Below are 17,818 nucleotides of genomic sequence, written 5' to 3' on the forward strand. Positions count from 1 at the left end.
AGCAGGCTCTTCTGGGGGAGCAGGCTGTTCTGTCTCTGCTCCCCCTCCCTCGCGCGCTAGAAAGACCGGGGCCGGAATATGACGTCATATTCCGGCTCTGGTCTCATTAAGCTGTGCGCGAGGGAGGGGGAGCAGAGACAGAACATCCTGCTCCCCCAGAAGAGCCTGCTCCCGGCCTCATGAAAAGCTTCCCCTGCGGCCGCCTTTCAAGTTCTCCCTGCGGCCGCAGGTCACCCCGGCCCCAGTTGCCGACGGCCCACCGGGAAATTTCCCGGTATCCCGGTGGGCCAGTCCGGCCCTGGTGTCATGTGACTCTGTCGGTGGTGTGCAGTGCGTTGGCCCCCTCCGGAGCTCCCTTTTGATAAGCAGCTGCGGGGTGGTTTAGAAGGGTTACGGAGGCGGTGTGTTGCCAGCGGCCAGCATGTGTACCCCTCCGGCGCTTAGTAAAAAATGGGTCGCAAGAGAATACTGAGAACGGGCAGCAACTGAAATAGCCTGCCCTTCGGTCGGTCACCGCTCAGTTCTCAAGCTGTTTTTTGCTCATCTTGTGCCATTACAGAGAGAACTTCTCTGAAACATATCAGACTGGTCCCACCCATACGGGCAGTCCAGATCCGAAATGCCAGCAAGTTCTCTCTGCACGAGAGACACAGCAACCCCAGACGATCGTTTCAGCCTTGTTAGGCATCATCAGTGAGGCATAGCTGATATCTCCCTAGGCACCGTGAGCAAGGGGTCCACGTCTGGATTATCCCTTAAACTTGTGGAGAGTAAAAAATGGGTCGCAAGAGAATACTGAGAACGGGCAGCAACTGAAATAGCCTGCCCTTCGGTCGGTCACCGCTCAGTTCTCAAGCTGTTTTTTGCTCATCTTGTGCCATTACAGAGAGAACTTCTCTGAAACATATCAGACTGGTCCCACCCATACGGGCAGTCCAGATCCGAAATGCCAGCAAGTTCTCTCTGCACGAGAGACACAGCAACCCCAGACGATCGTTTCAGCCTTGTTAGGCATCATCAGTGAGGCATAGCTGATATCTCACTAGGCACCGTGAGCAAGGGGTCCACGTCTGGATTATCCCTTAAACTTGTGGAGAGTAAAAAATGGGTCGCAAGAGAATACTGAGAACGGGCAGCAACTGAAATAGCCTGCCCTTCGGTCGGTCACCGCTCAGTTCTCAAGCTGTTTTTTGCTCATCTTGTGCCATTACAGAGAGAACTTCTCTGAAACATATCAGACTGGTCCCACCCATACGGGCAGTCCAGATCCGAAATGCCAGCAAGTTCTCTCTGCACGAGAGACACAGCAACCCCAGACGATCGTTTCAGCCTTGTTAGGCATCATCAGTGAGGCATAGCTGATATCTCCCTAGGCACCGTGAGCAAGGGGTCCACGTCTGGATTATCCCTTAAAGCCCTCCGGCGCTTGTGTCGCTGCAGACCGTTGGACACTAGCTTTATGAGGCTGTGGGTCCCTCTGCCTCTTATGCCTCCTGTGCAGGTTGCGCTTTGAAGGGCGAGCGGGCTGTGGACGAGGTGATTGTATTCGCGTCACCTGCCTCTGCTTACCCTTCCCCGGCACTACTTTGGGTTTCTCTGCAGGCCTCGCTGCGGCAGGTCATTGTTTCTTTGGCTCTGGTCTGTGAAGGGAGCCGGTGCCCTTAGTCTGTGGATCCCCCTTCTTCCATCGGCGAGATCGTTGTGGCTAATACGTGTGGATTTCTTGTTTGGTATGGTCGCTGGTGTGTTGCCCTGTTGCTCTCTATACGCTATTTTCGCCCAAAAGGCGTCCAAGATGGCATCCAGCCTTGTCTGGGTCTGGAGATCGGTCCCCTCTCTGCCGCCATTGTGGTCGCACGTGGCGTCCGCCATTTTGTGAACCTGTGCGGCCAGGAGTTGCTTGTGGGGCTCCTTCGTCTGCGTCTGCTGTTGCCATGCTGTCTGACAGGGTTGGACCGGGATCACCCCCGCCGGTCCTAGGGGGGGGGGGAGGGGAGCGGGCGATCAGTGGCTCGGCGCCCCGGGCGTGGAGGCGAGGAGAGCGGCTGCCTTCCCTCTGCCCCTGCCACTGCAGGCCACCGTGAACCGCTTCACGTTGATGCCTGTGGGGGACTCGTGTGACTAGTATCGGGCGATTCGCCAGGGTGCCCCCGGCTTGGGTAGCGTACCCCGGCATCTTTTCAGGCTTCAAGTCAGCGAGTATTTCCCGCCCCCGTTTTCATTCTTTTTTAACCTATTAAGGACACATGACATGTGTGACATGTCATGATTCCCTTTTATTCCAGAAGTTTGGTCCTTAAGGGGTTAAAGGGGGTAAGCAGGTCTGGGGAACTAAAATGGGTTTTTAATACTATAGAGTAAGGAATACACATTTGTATTCCTGACCTCATAGTGTTCCTTTAATTCTACTCTAGTAACTTCCCCATTGATTATGATAGGTCTTCATTATTATCCCTGACTGGTTTTAGCTCTTCCCTGATTGGACAAACCAAATGGATATGTGAGGGGGCTTCACTAACTCTTTAGAAAAGTCCTACGGCAGGAACCCACTCCAGTTTTGTGTATCACTGCACTCAGCTCCCAACTCCAATAATAGTTAAAGTTGGCCCTAACCAGTATGATGCATGCACCCATTTTCAAACATCTAGCATCACCAGCCAGCACAAACATGGGTATTTACTTAAATGATTGCTCCAAGCACCATGCCCACTTCAGTGATTTGAAATGGTCATTGTGCCTGGAGTCTGTATGTGATGTGTTTCGCTTTTAAATGCTGAACATACAGAGTTTAACCCCTCTGCTGCTGGAGATGTTACTCCAGCTTTGGAAGCGTCATTGAATTGCACAGAATTTGGTCATTGGCTGAGAGGGGTCAGCTGACGCTGTAAGGCAATAAATGGCGACGGCCACGGTTCTGGGATCAGCAAGCTGTAGTGGTTATGATGATTGGAGTAACCCTTTAAGTGAAAATTTCCATGAATTCTAAGGACAGACTGAGAAGAGGACTTAGCGAGACGGAGTGGGGGAAGCCATGTCATTATTGGTCCCCTGTCAGTAGCATGGTGTGTGCTAAAGATAGATGTCTAATATGCACATAATTGACATTAGCCAGCCCAGAACCCTTGTTCCAAGTTTACTAATGACTCTATAATGACTATTCCAGAAGTGGAATTACACCTCCGACAGCAAAGCGTGATTTAATATATATGTATATGCAGCGTTTTAATAGTGCAATGTTGCGCATACTGACTCCAAGCACAGTAACCACTTCAAATCACTGAAGTGGTTATGGTGCTTGGAGTAAACTTTAAAATTTGACATTCACTTTGAATTCAGGTAAATTTTACAGCAATTATCACTGTAGTGAATAACCTTAAAGTGCGCTAAGAGGAGTATCAACATCTCCCAAGATCAGCTGAGAAGGAGGAGATGCCTGCATCACCAATATATATATATATATATATATATATATATATATATATATATATATATAGGTGAACCCTGTATTCTGGTAGGGACACTGTTCTTAACAATTGCATTATATGTACATCCTGCAGATGTACAATATTAATCTGTGTCTGTTTTTACTGCTTTCCCAGGCTGTGACAATGTCTTGACTCTATTACTTTTATTGTACAACAGAGATCCTGTGTTAGATTGTTGATAAATTAGAAAATAACAGTTTTTTTTAACTTGCATGTTGCTCTTCAAATAATCCAGATGCATGCTTATACTTGACCAGTAGATAATTAGATTTTATTTCATGTTTTAAACAAATTCTTTGCTAACTAGGTGAAGCAATATATTTTTGCAGAATAATTTTATTTGTCTCCAGGAATTTATTAATGCTCGTTGTTAAGCTTCGCTGTGCAGTGCAGGGTGGCTTACTATTTTTGGCATTGGAGGGGTTAAGGGGATGTTGACAGATGAGAGAGAGGGACTGTTTTAAATCCCAGTGGAGGCTTCCACAGGAAATTAACTCTCCATCCTGCAGTTAAATCTGACCCTTTGGCTCTGATTCAAACAGTTAGCCATGTGAACACCATAGAGTGTCTGTTTTTAGCTGGGCAGACTCACAAACCAAGAGGACTGTGCTTCTAGGAATGAGCTGGGACCAGAGGCAACACCCCCTAAACAACATATTTCCTAGTGTGCTGTCAGAGGCACAGAGACGGCTGGGATACACAGCTTTTGATGAGAAAGACAAACACAGGAATTTCACTATTTTCATGCTGCTGCTGCTGTTGATTTCTTGGTGGATTTTATCCCTTAGAGAATGGATTCTGAAGAGTGAGCCCATCACATCCTACAGTTTCTGTGTTTTTAAATCCACAGCCCTGGATGTAGTTTGTAAGTCTCTTTCCTGCTTCCAGAGCTGTACAAGTGAACAAGGACAAGGTCTGCCACACACAAGGCAGGGTTCTGTTACACTAGGCCACCCTTTTGCAATTCTGACTTTGTTGTCATTTATTTGCCCTGCTGGCCCTGGATGTCACATCACACTTAGAAGAAATATTGGGCTTACAGAATGCCATGGACGAACCATCCCGAAATGGATACAGCAGAAAAATGATTGTATTGTACACATCGCTAACTTCTACTGTGCTGAAATAAATGCTGGAAAGGCACACTGACTATGGAACATATGGACACTAATTTCTGATTTTGCATGCTGTAATTACAGAAAAATTCAGGGATCTTTAGTTGTTATGTGCTTTTGATTATTTATTTATTTTATTGACTTTTATACCCTGGTTCACGACTGCAGTTATTCACTAGACAATAATCCTGTCATCTCAGTATGGATACAATCAACTGTATTTTTTGATATACTAATATTTGTAATACTTGTTTGTACTACGTTTGGAATCTTTCATTCATTAGTTTAGTCTAGATGCTTTGAAAGATCCAAACAAAAAACAACAACTCGGCCTTCAAGATGAAGAAAAAAAAACGTCAGTGTGTTTTCTGAGTAATTTGGTTCAAGTCTAATCATTCCCAGGACGACCTAAGAATCATCCCACCTTCCTTCTCTCAGAAAACATTTGTCTGATTTTCTAGAATTTTTTTTATTTTCAAGCTTTTTTTTCTGTTCTTGCTGGAACACGGAATACTTTTTTTTTTATTCTTGAATTTTGATATTTTACATTGTGTTTTGATTGTACTAAAACACTTGAAATAGCTGCTTTGTTTCTTGTGCTTCCAGAATTACAAAGGCGTTAAGATTGGGATCCTTAAAATATAACTGGCTATATATTTACCTCCAAGTAACTAAGGAACACAGACCTTGCCTGTCTTCTCCTATGGTACTTGTATCTCTTTTCTCGTTAAGATGTTTTATTCTGTCAAAATAGCATCTCATTTCAAGAAGCAGCTGAGGAAGTTATGGTAGGTCATTTACAGGAATACAGTCACCCCAGCACCTCTCTGTACCAGTTTGAATACCCAGACACCCTCTACATTTTGGCAGAGCAGTCACCCCTTTTGAGTTTGTTTGATTTTTACTTCTGCTTTTGTGGATTGACTTGTGGCCACGATGAAACGGTTCCAAGCTTGGAAGAACTCTCTTCCTTTTCTCTCTCATTTTAAGATTTATAAAGTAAGTACAAATATGCGATTCCCTATGCTAAAGAGTCAATACATGTTTGTATATATTAATATGTTCATTCAGAGTACATATTCTTTTAAATGGTAATACAGATGTTTGGTATAGCCATGAGACTGTTGTTTGCAAAGTGACAGAGATTCAAAATTCTAGTCTGAGTTTCTTAAACATTCCAGACTCACACTATATGAGACAGTTGACATTTTTAAAACAGATATCAGATTCTCAAGTGAATAATCAAAGCATTTAAAAAAAAAAAAAAAGGAACTGATTTTCTGTATTTTGCTGGGTTTTCCAGAAATGCATACTGTTACTTTGTCCTCAAAAGAAAACTGTAACTTCTGAAAAGTACACCATTGAATAAATCATTGAAAATCACCTATAACTTCATGAACTGCTTCATTTAAAAAAAAAAAAAAAAAAAAGGGCCAGGGCAAGCATTGCAAATGAAGAGGAGAAATAGAAACATTGTTTTCTGTGTAAACAATGATTTACAAGTAGCTAAAATGGAGGCACCAAGCTGCAAGATAAAGAGGTGTGGGTTTCTACAATTAAAGGGACACTATAGTCACGAAAACAACTACAGCTTATTAAATTTGTTCTGGTGAGTAGAATCATTACCTTCAGGCTTTTTGCGGTAAACACTGTCTTTTCAGAGAAAATGCAGTGTTTACATTACAGCCTAGTGATAACTTCACTGGCCACTCGTTAGATGGCTGTTAGAGATCCTTCCTGGGTCATGGCTGCCTAAAATGCATCCAAACATTCAGTATCTCCTCCCTCTGCATGCAGTCACTGAACTTTCCTCATAAAGATTAATTGATTCAATTCATCTCTATGAGGAGATGCTGATTGGCCAGGGCTGTGTTTGAATTGTGCTGGCTCTGCCCCTGATCTGCCTCTTTGTCAGTCTCAGCCAATCCTATGGGGAAGCATTGTGATTGGATCAGGCTACCACTTTTGCTGATGTCAGCAGGCAGTGGGCAGGTCTAAAGAAAACAGGCACAAACCATGTAGCTCCAGACTTGAATAGAAGTAAGATTTGATATATTTAGAGAGGCATGAGGGGACCAGGGTGGCTAGATGATGGTTTTAACCCTATAGTGTCAGGAATACATGTTTGTGTTCCTGACCCTATAGTGCTCCTTTAAAGGACCACTATAGTGTCAGGAAAACAAACTCGTTTTCCTGACACTATATAATCCTTAGGGTGTCCCGTCCCTGAAACTGCTATGTTTACATCTGAAGGGTTAAAACCTGGGGGACCTGGCACCCAGACCACTTCATTGAGCTGAAGTGGTCTGGGTGACTTTAGTGGTCCTTTAATCTTACTTTTCACACCTCACAAATACATATTTAAAAAATACAGGGATAAGTAAACATATTAAAATCCTGGGAAGTGATATTTCTCCATTAAGCCCTTCATGGGGTAACCCAGATTGTAAGCTTCCTTGTTTCCCGAGCTAAATTAAAAATGAAAAAGTTTTCATTCAAATTTTAAATTTTTCATGGTACTTCCAATGGGGTGGATGTGTCCATAAGCTGTAAAAATTGCGATATAGGATTAATGGAAGATTAATCATGCTTGGGTTCTGTTAACAGCAGGTGTTTGCGTTGATTGTAATCGTCCTTATATTCAAGCAGTACTTTCTCATGAGTCTGTCAGCTCCATAGATAGTGCCAGAAATTCTCATTATGTCTTGTAACAAAACAAACTGCAATACAAAAAGAGCCTGCTCCTGCATTCATTCCAAACCATGTTCCATACAGCATTTTGAAGAACCGATATTCTGCTGCTTTGATCATCACACACACTGCCAAAAAACCTTGAGTAGTTGGCATTCAGAGTGTTATTGATTATGAATTGATTTCACATTTCATAGCAATCCCATGAGAGCTTAATATTATTCCCGTAATGTGATAAATATAATTAAAATGTGGCTAGAAAATGAATCAATGCCCTGAAGTGCATGAAGATTAATAAACACGTGGTACACGTGCGAGTTTTTTGGAATGGTGATCAGGTGATAAGCCTAGTACAGTTTTAAATAAATGATTTAAAAGCAAGTGTTTTGTATCAGTATGTAGCTTTATGTCGGGAGTGACACCAGCAGCACTTTACTAAAAATGCCTTGCGAGAGAGTACTAAGCATAAGTCTGAGGTTTACTAGTTCATGTGCAGATGCAATTTACCTTTTTTTATTGCTTTTGTACTAATCTGTACTCTAGGTTTGGAACAGTCTAGTTTTCTGTGTTGTGTTTTACCCTTTGCATGCAATGCATTTTACTTTCGATTTGGTAATACTTCATGAGGAAGCTATTGATAAAAAGATCCTTATAGTAAGTATTTGATTGAGAGGGCACTCTAAGCATCATACCCATTGCAGGTCATTGTAGTGGTTATATAGAGTGTTGAGATGCCCCTAGCTATTGTTAGCCAATCATTACATAGAAACATACTAACCAAACCTGGACAGCCCAATGTGAAAGTCCAATTCATGATTCGATGAACTGCATCAGTTGGGCTGGGCTTTATGCACTTAATGTTTCCTAAGCTGGTTGAAAACAGTTTGAACCAAAGTAATGGGAACTGTGCCCAAAGTCTCTTTGCACTGTAACCCCTACCATGATCTTTTAACATTCTTGCATTTGGACATAATTATAATATTTTCACAAAACTGACTCTCACTTTTTCAATCTTAGCAGGCCTTATTTTTTTTCCCCCCGCAGTCAATTATTTTGTATGCTGTCATGATATTTCCTTGGCTTAGGCCAGTCACTGCAAAGCCTCCTGCTCCACATTCACATATGCCTCCAATTGTATGCTCCTTTTGCTTTTTTTTTCTCCGAACAGTGTTAGAAAAGAATAATTGTAACCAGTTCTTACTGTTTATTTGTTTACTCAGGATTTTAATAAGTTTGAAATTAAATTGTGTTGCAATCAAATATGGCTCACCAGATGTTGAAATTTCAAATGGTTTGGGTTCAAATCAGCAGATATGTGTGCCTTTTGCAGACTGTACATTACCATGGATTCACACTAAACCTTTGCATAGAAACCTGATTTGAGTTCCCTGACTAATGGCTTGTGCGGCCTTTGTTAAAGGGACACTATAGTCACCAGAACAACTACGGCTTATTGTATTTGTTTTGGTGAGTATAATCAGTCCCTGCAGGCTTTTTGCAGTAAACACGTTTTTTTTCAGAGAAAAGGCAGTGTTTACATTACAGCCTAGGGATACTTCTAGTGGCCAGGTCTGTGTTTGGCTTGTGCTGGCTTTGCCCCTGATCTGCCTTCTTGGCAATCTTAGCCAATCCAATGCTTTCCTATAGTGTTCCTTTAATAACACCAGCCATTAAATGTTTTCGGATATTAACCCCTTAATGATGGTGGGCGTTCTATGCCATATTTGGGGACCCGGTCCTAAACGACGGTGGGCAACATAGAACGTCCCCGTCGTCCTATTCACTTACCCGGTTGCCGGCGATCCCATGCCGGCGATCGCGGTGGGGGGACTCACCTGGCATCCCAGGGAGTCCCCCTGCTTCCGATCCGGCCCTCCTGGGCCATGTGATCGCGAAGTCCTTGCGAGGACCTCACAATCACATGGACAGCATAGCCGTCCACAGCATTACCAGCAGGGGGACTGCCTGGAATGACAGGCAGTCCCCCTGCTGGCTGTAAAATGTAAAATAAAAGTTTAAAACAGTTAAAAATTAAATAAAATATATATATATATATATATATTGATATAAAAATACACATAGAATGAAATAATATATATATATCTATATACATAAGTATATACGTATATATCACTATATATTAATACAAATAATAAAAAAATTATATATATATATATATGCATACATATACATATAATTCTACATATATTAATTCTACGTCTATATTTATGTAATATTTTTACATAATTAGGTCATTTTATTAATTACAATTTGCGAGACCTGCCTGACAACCAATGCTAAGAGTATAGGGCATTTAATTTGCTAGCACTATATTTAACCCTATAACTTTCCAAGACATCATAAAACCTGTACATGAGGGGTACTGTTTTACTCTGGAGACTTTGCTGAACACAAATATTAGTGTTTCAAAACAGTAAAATGTATTACAACGATGATATCGCCAGTAAAAGTTAAGTTTTTTGCATTTTTCACACACAAACAGCAATTACACTGATGATATTATTGCTGTGATACTTTTTACTGTTTTAGCTGTTAATATTTGTGTTCAGCGAAGTCTCCCGAGTATAACAGTACCCCCAGTGGCGGATCCAGAGCCTGATCTCGGGAGGGGCACTTGTAGATTATTTAAAGAAATAATCCAGGCACAATAACCACTACAGCTCAGTGTAGTAGTTATGGCGCCCGTAGTGCCAGGATCCCATCCCAGAGTAAGTAGTCAAACCGTTTAAGAACAGTTTGACAACTTACCTGGGGTCTGCTGGGATATAGGGCATAGGAGCAGTGGTATGTGTTAGGGGTGAAGTGTGTGTGAAAGGTGCAGTGTGTGTGTGTGTGTGTGAGCGGTGAAGTGTGTGTGCGAGTGCGTGAGGGCAGCAGTGTATGTCAGGATTGCAGTGTGTGTGTGTTAGGGGACAGTGTATGTGTGGGGCTGTGTGAGAGAGTTGCAGTGTGTGTTTGGGGGGCAGTGTGTGTATGGGGGGCAGTGTGTGAAGTGTGTGTATGAGGGGGCAGTGTGTGTATGGGGGCAGAGTGTAGTGTGTGTATGGGGGCTGTGTTTGTGGGGCAGTGTGTGTAGTATGTGTATGGGGGGCAGTGTGTGTATGGGGGGGGAAGGAGGGTAAGGATGCTTTTAATTTTTTATTATTTTATTTAATCAAATAAATAATCGATGTCCCCCCTCCCTTCTTACCTTTACTGAGGAGGAGGAGGGACATTTCTTAGTCCCTGGTGGTCCCAGTGGGGAATCCCTGGTGGTCCACTGGTTACAGTGAACTCTAGCCCGCGCTACAGGGTAACCGCAGCAACGCTCCATGCTCGCGAGAGGAGGACCCGGAGGAGCTGCAGGTAAGAGCTCCCGGGTCCTCTCTCCCTCCCTCCCCTGCCGGCTGTCAGCACGGTGCCTGCGGACCGGGGAGGAAGATCACTGATCTCCTTCCCCGGTCTGCAGGCACATTGCAGGGCTGGCACTTGGACAATGCCAGCCCTGCATTAGCCGGCAGGGGAGAATCTCGGGGGGGCAATTGCGCCAGTGAGTACCCCTCATGTACAGGTTTTACGGTGTTTTCAAAAGATACAGCGTCAAATATAAGGCTTGCGTTTCAGTTTTTTCACATTGATTACGTTGCCTTTGAGACCGTATGGTAGCCCAGGAATGAAAATTACCCTAATGATAGCATACCATTTGCAATAGTAGACACCCCAAGGTATTACAAATGGGGTATATCCAGTCTTTTTTAGTAGCCACGTAGTCACAAGCACTGTAAAACATTTTTTTTTTGTTTTGTTTTTTTTAAATTCTTTATTTTTGTCGTGCAGGTGATTACAATGCATAGTCACACGCCACAACAGCGTGCTTATGTATTTAAACATAGAATAAACCGTGACATGAAAGTTTTGCACATTTTTGTTTTGAAAAAGACATAAGTAAACCAGACAAATATGTCTAGTCGGGTAGAAATTGTTTGCATTAACTGCAAAGGGTTATCAACAATCGCTTCGTCGTCGTCAGGTGCCACTACAGCGTATTCAGACAGGTGCATGCAGTTTAGGTAGTGGCATGTTTTTTTTATGTTTTAGTATAATATGGCTAGTGTGACCTTGGTTTAGGGCTATAGGGGCTATAGGGGTGCCTGGTAACGGAGTCTCCAGGGGCACAAGGCTGTACTGGCGGGTGGATGTGTCATGAACGTTACATGTGAGACACATGTAGGGGGGTCTCAGTGAGTTCCCTCAGGTGAATCAGTAGGTTTGTGTGGCAAAGTCCCTACGTGTGTGAATAGTGTAAGTCCCCTTCCTGGGTCAAGGTGGAGGTGTGGTGGCTTTTTCGTTTGATTCGGGAGGGGAGGGGGTGGGGGTCTCTATCGTGGTTCTCGCTCTGGTCCCCTATTACTGCGGGTACATTGTGGGTCTGAAATGGGCACGACCGTATATAGCAAGTCACGTGTGGTGGGGGGGGCGTGTTGAACCTATAGTGGTGAGGGGCATCAAGACAAACCACAACAAAAAAGGTAGTAACATTAACATTTTGCGGTATCTTAGATCTGAGTTCAGAACCTAGTTTAATCAGTCTGTGGACCTGGTATGTAGTAGAGAGTCCAGCTACTAGAGCTGTGTTTTTCAGGTTTCTCCTCTGGCATGCAGTTTGCGTTGCGCTGTGCGAGGGGTGAACTCCTGGATGGTGGAGGGGTTTATACCCGCCAGACCCGTTGTGGCGGATATCACCGGTCCGTGCAGGCTCAGGTGTTGCATGTGTTGGTCCAGCTCCTGGAGAATCGTTGCCCTGTATGTCTCGCCCTGATAGGTGAATGAAATGGCTCTCGGGAACCCCCAACGGTAAAGAATGTCCTTGGCCCTTAGAGTCTTTAATAGTGGCTGTAGGGTCTTGTGCTATGTGATGGTGCCTCTGGTGAGGTCCGGGTACAGTGATAGGGTGGACCCCTCGAACACCTGGTTTCGACAGTCGGAACATGCTCTCTGGCTTGACTGCCTTGGCCTGTTTCGGTGACAGCAGGGTGTTAAGCAGGCGTCTTATATAGTGTGGTAGATCTGTCGAGCTCACAGAGTCCGGAATGCCCCGTACTTTCAGGTTCGTGCGCCTCTTGCGTTCCTCCAGGGCTCTGTCCTTTGTCCTCTGTTGAAGCTCCGTCAGTGCGTGTTCCACAGCCGTGGGTCGTGAGTCATGTGTGTCTGTCTTTACCTCCAGGAGGGTTATTTTTTGCACCGTTCCGTCTATGGCGTCTTTATAATGGGCCATATCTGCCGCTATATTCGCTCTCAGTTCCGATAGCATGTCCTTAAGTTGGGCAGCTGTGACCAGGTCACCGGCAGCCGGTGGTCTAACTTTTGGCTCTATTGGCTGATCGTTTGAGGTCCCCACCCCAGGGATATAAGAGAGATCTTCAGAGGAATATGAGGAACCTTCGTCTCCCGACGCCATTTTGTCCCATGTTTGTCTTCGAGGGCCTCGCAGCATCTCACCGATATCATGGCAAAAGGGGCCTCTATCCGCCCTCTGTTTTTTGTTTTTCCGACCCATCACACTCTTATGTGGGTATGTGATAGCTTGGTGTCGGTTCCTGGCTCTTTTCCGTGAGTTTATTGCTTTATTTTAGTTCCGTAGCTCGGAGCTTGGGAAAAGTGTGGCCGCTCCGTTCGGCTGCTAGCTCCGCCCCCTATGTAAAACGTTTTTGTGTCAGACATAAGAGTCAGATAAATTTTGGCTCACAGGCTATAGTGATTTGTTAAGTTCTCCTATACAGCCATCAAGGTTGACACATGCAATAGAAGGGAATATACAATTTAAAACGTAGCAGAAGCTTCAGATAAAAGGATATAATTAGTTTGGTCACACAGTGTATTTTAATTAATCAGAAATACAACATTCTAAACCACAGAATGCTACAACATGTGATTTACCTAGAAAAATGCATTGAACATATTGTTATTTCTGTGTGCATCTGTGTGTTTAGAGCAGGGGTTCCCAATTAATTTTTCCCGTGGAACGCTTTTGCATAGTGTATTAACCGCATCCCCGCTCCAAAAAGATCACGCCTTAGCATAATCCTTTCAATTAGCAAAACATAATGTTTTCTTTTTTTGGCAAATTTAGTTTTTTAGAGTTGGTATTTGTATATAATTTAAGCATTTTAATACAGAGATGTGTTTTGTACGTAATGTTTGCATTTGCATGCAGAGGTGTGTTTGGATGTATAGTTGGATTTTTAAATGCGGATGTACATTTGTGTAGTACTGCCACATACATACGTACACATTTACATACACCTTAACAAACAGAAACACACTAACACATACACAGTCATGTACACGTGGTAAGAGCACTATTGCTGCCAGGTCTCAGTAGGTGAGGGGACACTTCAGGGGCAACATATAATGTTACATTATGCCTCTCTGGCTGGAGAGATCTCTGAACTCCCCAGCCAGCGAGAGTATGACTGTTCAGGAAGCCAGGCCTCTGACTGCCTCGGTCCATGACAGATCTGCCCGAGTGGTCAGTCCGCCCCTGAACACCTTGACATACAGATATACAACGTGGCACATACTCACACTGGCATATACACATTGACATATAGATACACACACGTAGACACATGTTTATATTTACATTCATCTTCCTGTTCACTTACCTTTTTTCTGCAGCAGGGTGGCTTCCTTTAGTGCTGCTGTCTGATGCTGCTGTGTTGCTCAATCCCCGCTGCTCCATCTCTCCCTCCAGCCGGCGCGCTCTGTCTGAGAAGAAGTGCGGTCACTTCCTCCCAGCATTCCATACTACAGTGACTGGTCGCGGTCTTGGACGGCCGTGGCACCTGACCGGACCCATGTTTACCCATCGGGTGGTCCTAAATTATTGGGCCACCTGATGGGCAAATTGCAGAGGAGCGTCAATGTTGTTCTCACGGAACCCTGGGGTTCCATGGAACAACAATTGGGAAATGCTGGTTTAGAGAATACATAACAGTGAATATGTATATTTTAGGGCCAATAATGCACTTAGTGTGGTTAATGAATGCCTCCAGAATCCCAATATTGAATTATAGGCTCATATAATGCATACATCAATGTTGATATATTTTGTATCATATGAAACATTTTGGGTACTTACATACTTCTGTCTACAACAGCTGAAGTGACAGCCTCATCTTTTCCCCTCTGTGCTCATTCAACCAGACAGTGACACATTCATGCATAAACACAGACAGACTGACTTACTCATATGCTCACTTACATAGACACACAAATAATTACATTTAGAAAAATAAAACAGTTTATGGATGTCTCCAGATCCACAAATTGTCAGTCTAGGCCCAAATGCCACATATGTTTGTTAGTGCTTTGTATTTGTTATGATAAGTAATATTTTTAGATGTCTCAAAGCAGCTGGAGTGGCAGAGATTGTTCCTTAGTACTTCTGTAACATTTTACTCCCATCATAATCAAACAAACAGACACCTCATAGAAATACAAATAATTGTTAGTATGTTAAAGGGAACTATCATATGCCAGGATTTTTAATAGTATTCTTACTTATCTCTAAAATTGACAAATCTGGATTTGTGACGTGTGAAAAATATAATAAAACATGGAAATCCACAGCTGTTTATCTACAACTTGATGCCCCTATCGGTTAGCATAGACAAAGCACATAGAGAAGAGGAGACACAAAGCTTAATTTGCAATGATAACTTTGCCTTGTCTGAACTGGATTGTGATGGTCATTAACAAAACCTTTAATATCAATTTAAAAGAACTGAACAGCTCATAAAGTTGTAGGTGATTTTTTAGTGTCAATTGTAGGTGACACAAGTTGTAGGTGATTTTCAATGTTTTATTCAATGGTGTAAATTTCAAAGAAGTGTGCCCTACTTCTGCTTAAAGTCTAAGAGTGACAAAGTTTAATAGGTTAGGTACTATAGCTCCAGTACATGCCGCAGCGCTGTAAAGATATACAACCTAGAACTTTGTTTTGACTTGGGGCACCTTGGTAACATATTGAAATATTAAAGGGATACTATAAGCTCCCTCTTTTTTTGTTTTTCAATTTTTTACCATAATTTTTTTTTTTTTAAAGCAAATTTTATGACATGATACAAATAATGGTATGTAAAGAAATCCCTTTTGTCCTGAAAAAAACAATATATAACTTGTATGGGAACAGTAAATGAGGGAGATGAAAATTACAGCTAAACACAAACACCACAAAAGTGCTAAACAGCTCTGGTCCTCAACGTACAACATGGCCAAAGAGTCCGGTCCTGAAGGGGTTCAAGTAACTTTGTTTTGATGCCTACAGCTTTGACATACTTCCATTTTTCATGGTTTTCTCATAGTATTGAAAAGGATGATGTTTACCATATATAAAACAGCATTTGTACAAGTTTGAATAAAATCAAATTAGATTATTTAATCAGAAAAGATATTCTAGATTTCACAGGTACATTGTGTGGTATGATACAAATTTTGATTGGATCAAAGTTTGCGTTTACCTTGCTAGGAATCAAACGTGCAGTTTCAACATATACTAAAGATACCACAACTGTAATATATATGGATATAAAGGGTTCTATCCATAATAGTGCAGTTCTAAGAACAGCTAAAATACTCTGCAGAACCCTCAGGCTACCTAGAGAATGAGGAATACACAGAATATCAGCAGGACGAGTGAGAAAGCCAGTTTATAAATCAAAGTCTCCTAATTCTTACATATTGGTGTGAGAATTCAAGCAGCTAAAGAGATGCACCCAGCTCATCTAACCTGTCCATCCCCTCACGTTATAAATCCAATCATTGTCTATAGACAACCTTTGGCATTCCAGATGTTTTGGACTACACCTCCATGATGCTTTTCCAGCATTATGGGTGTACGAGCATTATGGGGGGTGTAGTCCACAACATCTGGAGTGACGAAGATTGCCTATCCCTGGTCTAGTTTCATATTAAATCTGTTTGTGTTTGGCCCTATTATCTCTTTAACCCCTTAAGGACTGGACTGTTTTTGCGATGTTGTACATTTGCGACCAGGCCTCTTTTTACACTTTTGTGGTGTTTGTGTTTAGCTGTAATTTTCTGCTCTCTCATTTACTGTTCCTATACAAATTATATATATTTTTTTTTCAGGACAAAAAAGGCTTTCTTTACATACCATTATTTATATAATCTCATGTAATTTAATTTTAAAAAACAAACAAATATGATGAAAAATTTAAAAAAATACATGTTTTTTTTACTTTTACTTGAAAAATCTTTTACTCATCTACAAAAGCGAATAAAAAAAACTGCTAAATAGATTACAAATATTGTCCTGAGTTTTAAAATACCCAGTGTTTACATGATTTTTTGCTTTTTTTTGCAAGTTATAGGGTTATAGGTACAAGTAGGATATTGCGATGTCAAAACATATTATTTCAAATTTATCAATAGTGACATTGTAACACTATTATCTGCCAAAAGTCTCTCAATAACACCCCACATGTACATATTTTTTTTAAAGTAGACAAACCAGGGTATTCAATATAGGGGATGTCCAGTCTTTTTTAGTAGCCACCTAGTCGCAAACACTGGCCAAAGTTAGCGTTCATATTTGTTTTCTGTGTGAAAAAACAAAAAAAACTAAATTGAACGCTAATTTTGGCCAGTGTTTGTGACTAAGTGGCTACTAAAAAAGACTGGGCATACCCCATTTGCAATACCTTTTGTTGTCTTCTTTTGCAAATGGTATGCCATCATGGGGGTAATTCTCATTCCTGGGCTACCATACGCTCTCAAAGGCAACATAACCAACCTGGCCATTTTCAATGTAAAAATATTTGACCCATATATTTGACCCTGTAACTTTCAAAAACGCTATAAAATCTGTACATGGGGGGTACTGTTATACTCGGGAGACTTTCTTGAACACAAATATTAGTGTTTCAAAACAGGAAAACATATCACAACAATTATATCATCAGTAAAAGTGCTGTTTGTGTGTGAAAAATGCGAAACAAAGTCACTATCACTGACAATATCATCGCTGTGATAGGTTTTGCTGTTTTGAATCACTAATATTTGTGTTCAGTGAAGTCTCCCGAGTAAAACGGTACCCCCCATGTACAGGTTTTAGGGTGTCATAGAAAGTTACAGGGTAAAATACAGTGCTAGCAAATTAAATTCTCTGGAATTTCGGCCTGGGTTGGCAGGCAGGTCCCTCAAATTGCAATTAATAAAATTACTTAATTATGTAAAAATATTACATAAATATGCACGTAGAATTTAAATATATATGCATATTTATATATTTGAAGTCTATGTGTATATTTATATAATTATTTATGGAATTTTGTATATGGACATATGTATATTTCGTTTTATATTTATTTATTTATATATACATAGATATATATACAATTTCATTCTAAGTGTATTTTGATATAAATATATATATTTTAATCTCAAAATACAGTTAGAATAAAATTGCATATAGATATGTATTTTTTTTAATTTTTATTATTA

The 17,818-nt window shown here is 41.8% G+C and overlaps 1 protein-coding gene across 8 annotated transcripts in view; it reads left to right on the forward strand.

The window, feature by feature from the left end:
• Window positions 1-17,818, forward strand: part of TNK2 (tyrosine kinase non receptor 2) — a 205,011-nt gene that overhangs the window by 97,432 nt on the left and 89,761 nt on the right. For 2 of the 8 annotated variants that reach the window (XM_063442831.1, XM_063442835.1), the window contains exon 1: window positions 4,096-5,599. The exons of 5 other annotated variants lie outside the window; for them this stretch is intronic. In XM_063442831.1, the coding sequence (XP_063298901.1) occupies window positions 5,537-5,599 (63 nt within the window). In that variant the 5' untranslated portion in view covers window positions 4,096-5,536. Of the gene's footprint in view, window positions 1-4,094; window positions 5,600-17,818 lie in introns of those variants that run through there. One more of the 8 variants, XM_063442828.1, reaches the window with a different exon arrangement.

This window comes from Pelobates fuscus, chromosome 2 (genome assembly GCF_036172605.1).
Source record: "Pelobates fuscus isolate aPelFus1 chromosome 2, aPelFus1.pri, whole genome shotgun sequence".
Lineage (NCBI taxonomy): Eukaryota > Metazoa > Chordata > Amphibia > Anura > Pelobatidae > Pelobates > Pelobates fuscus.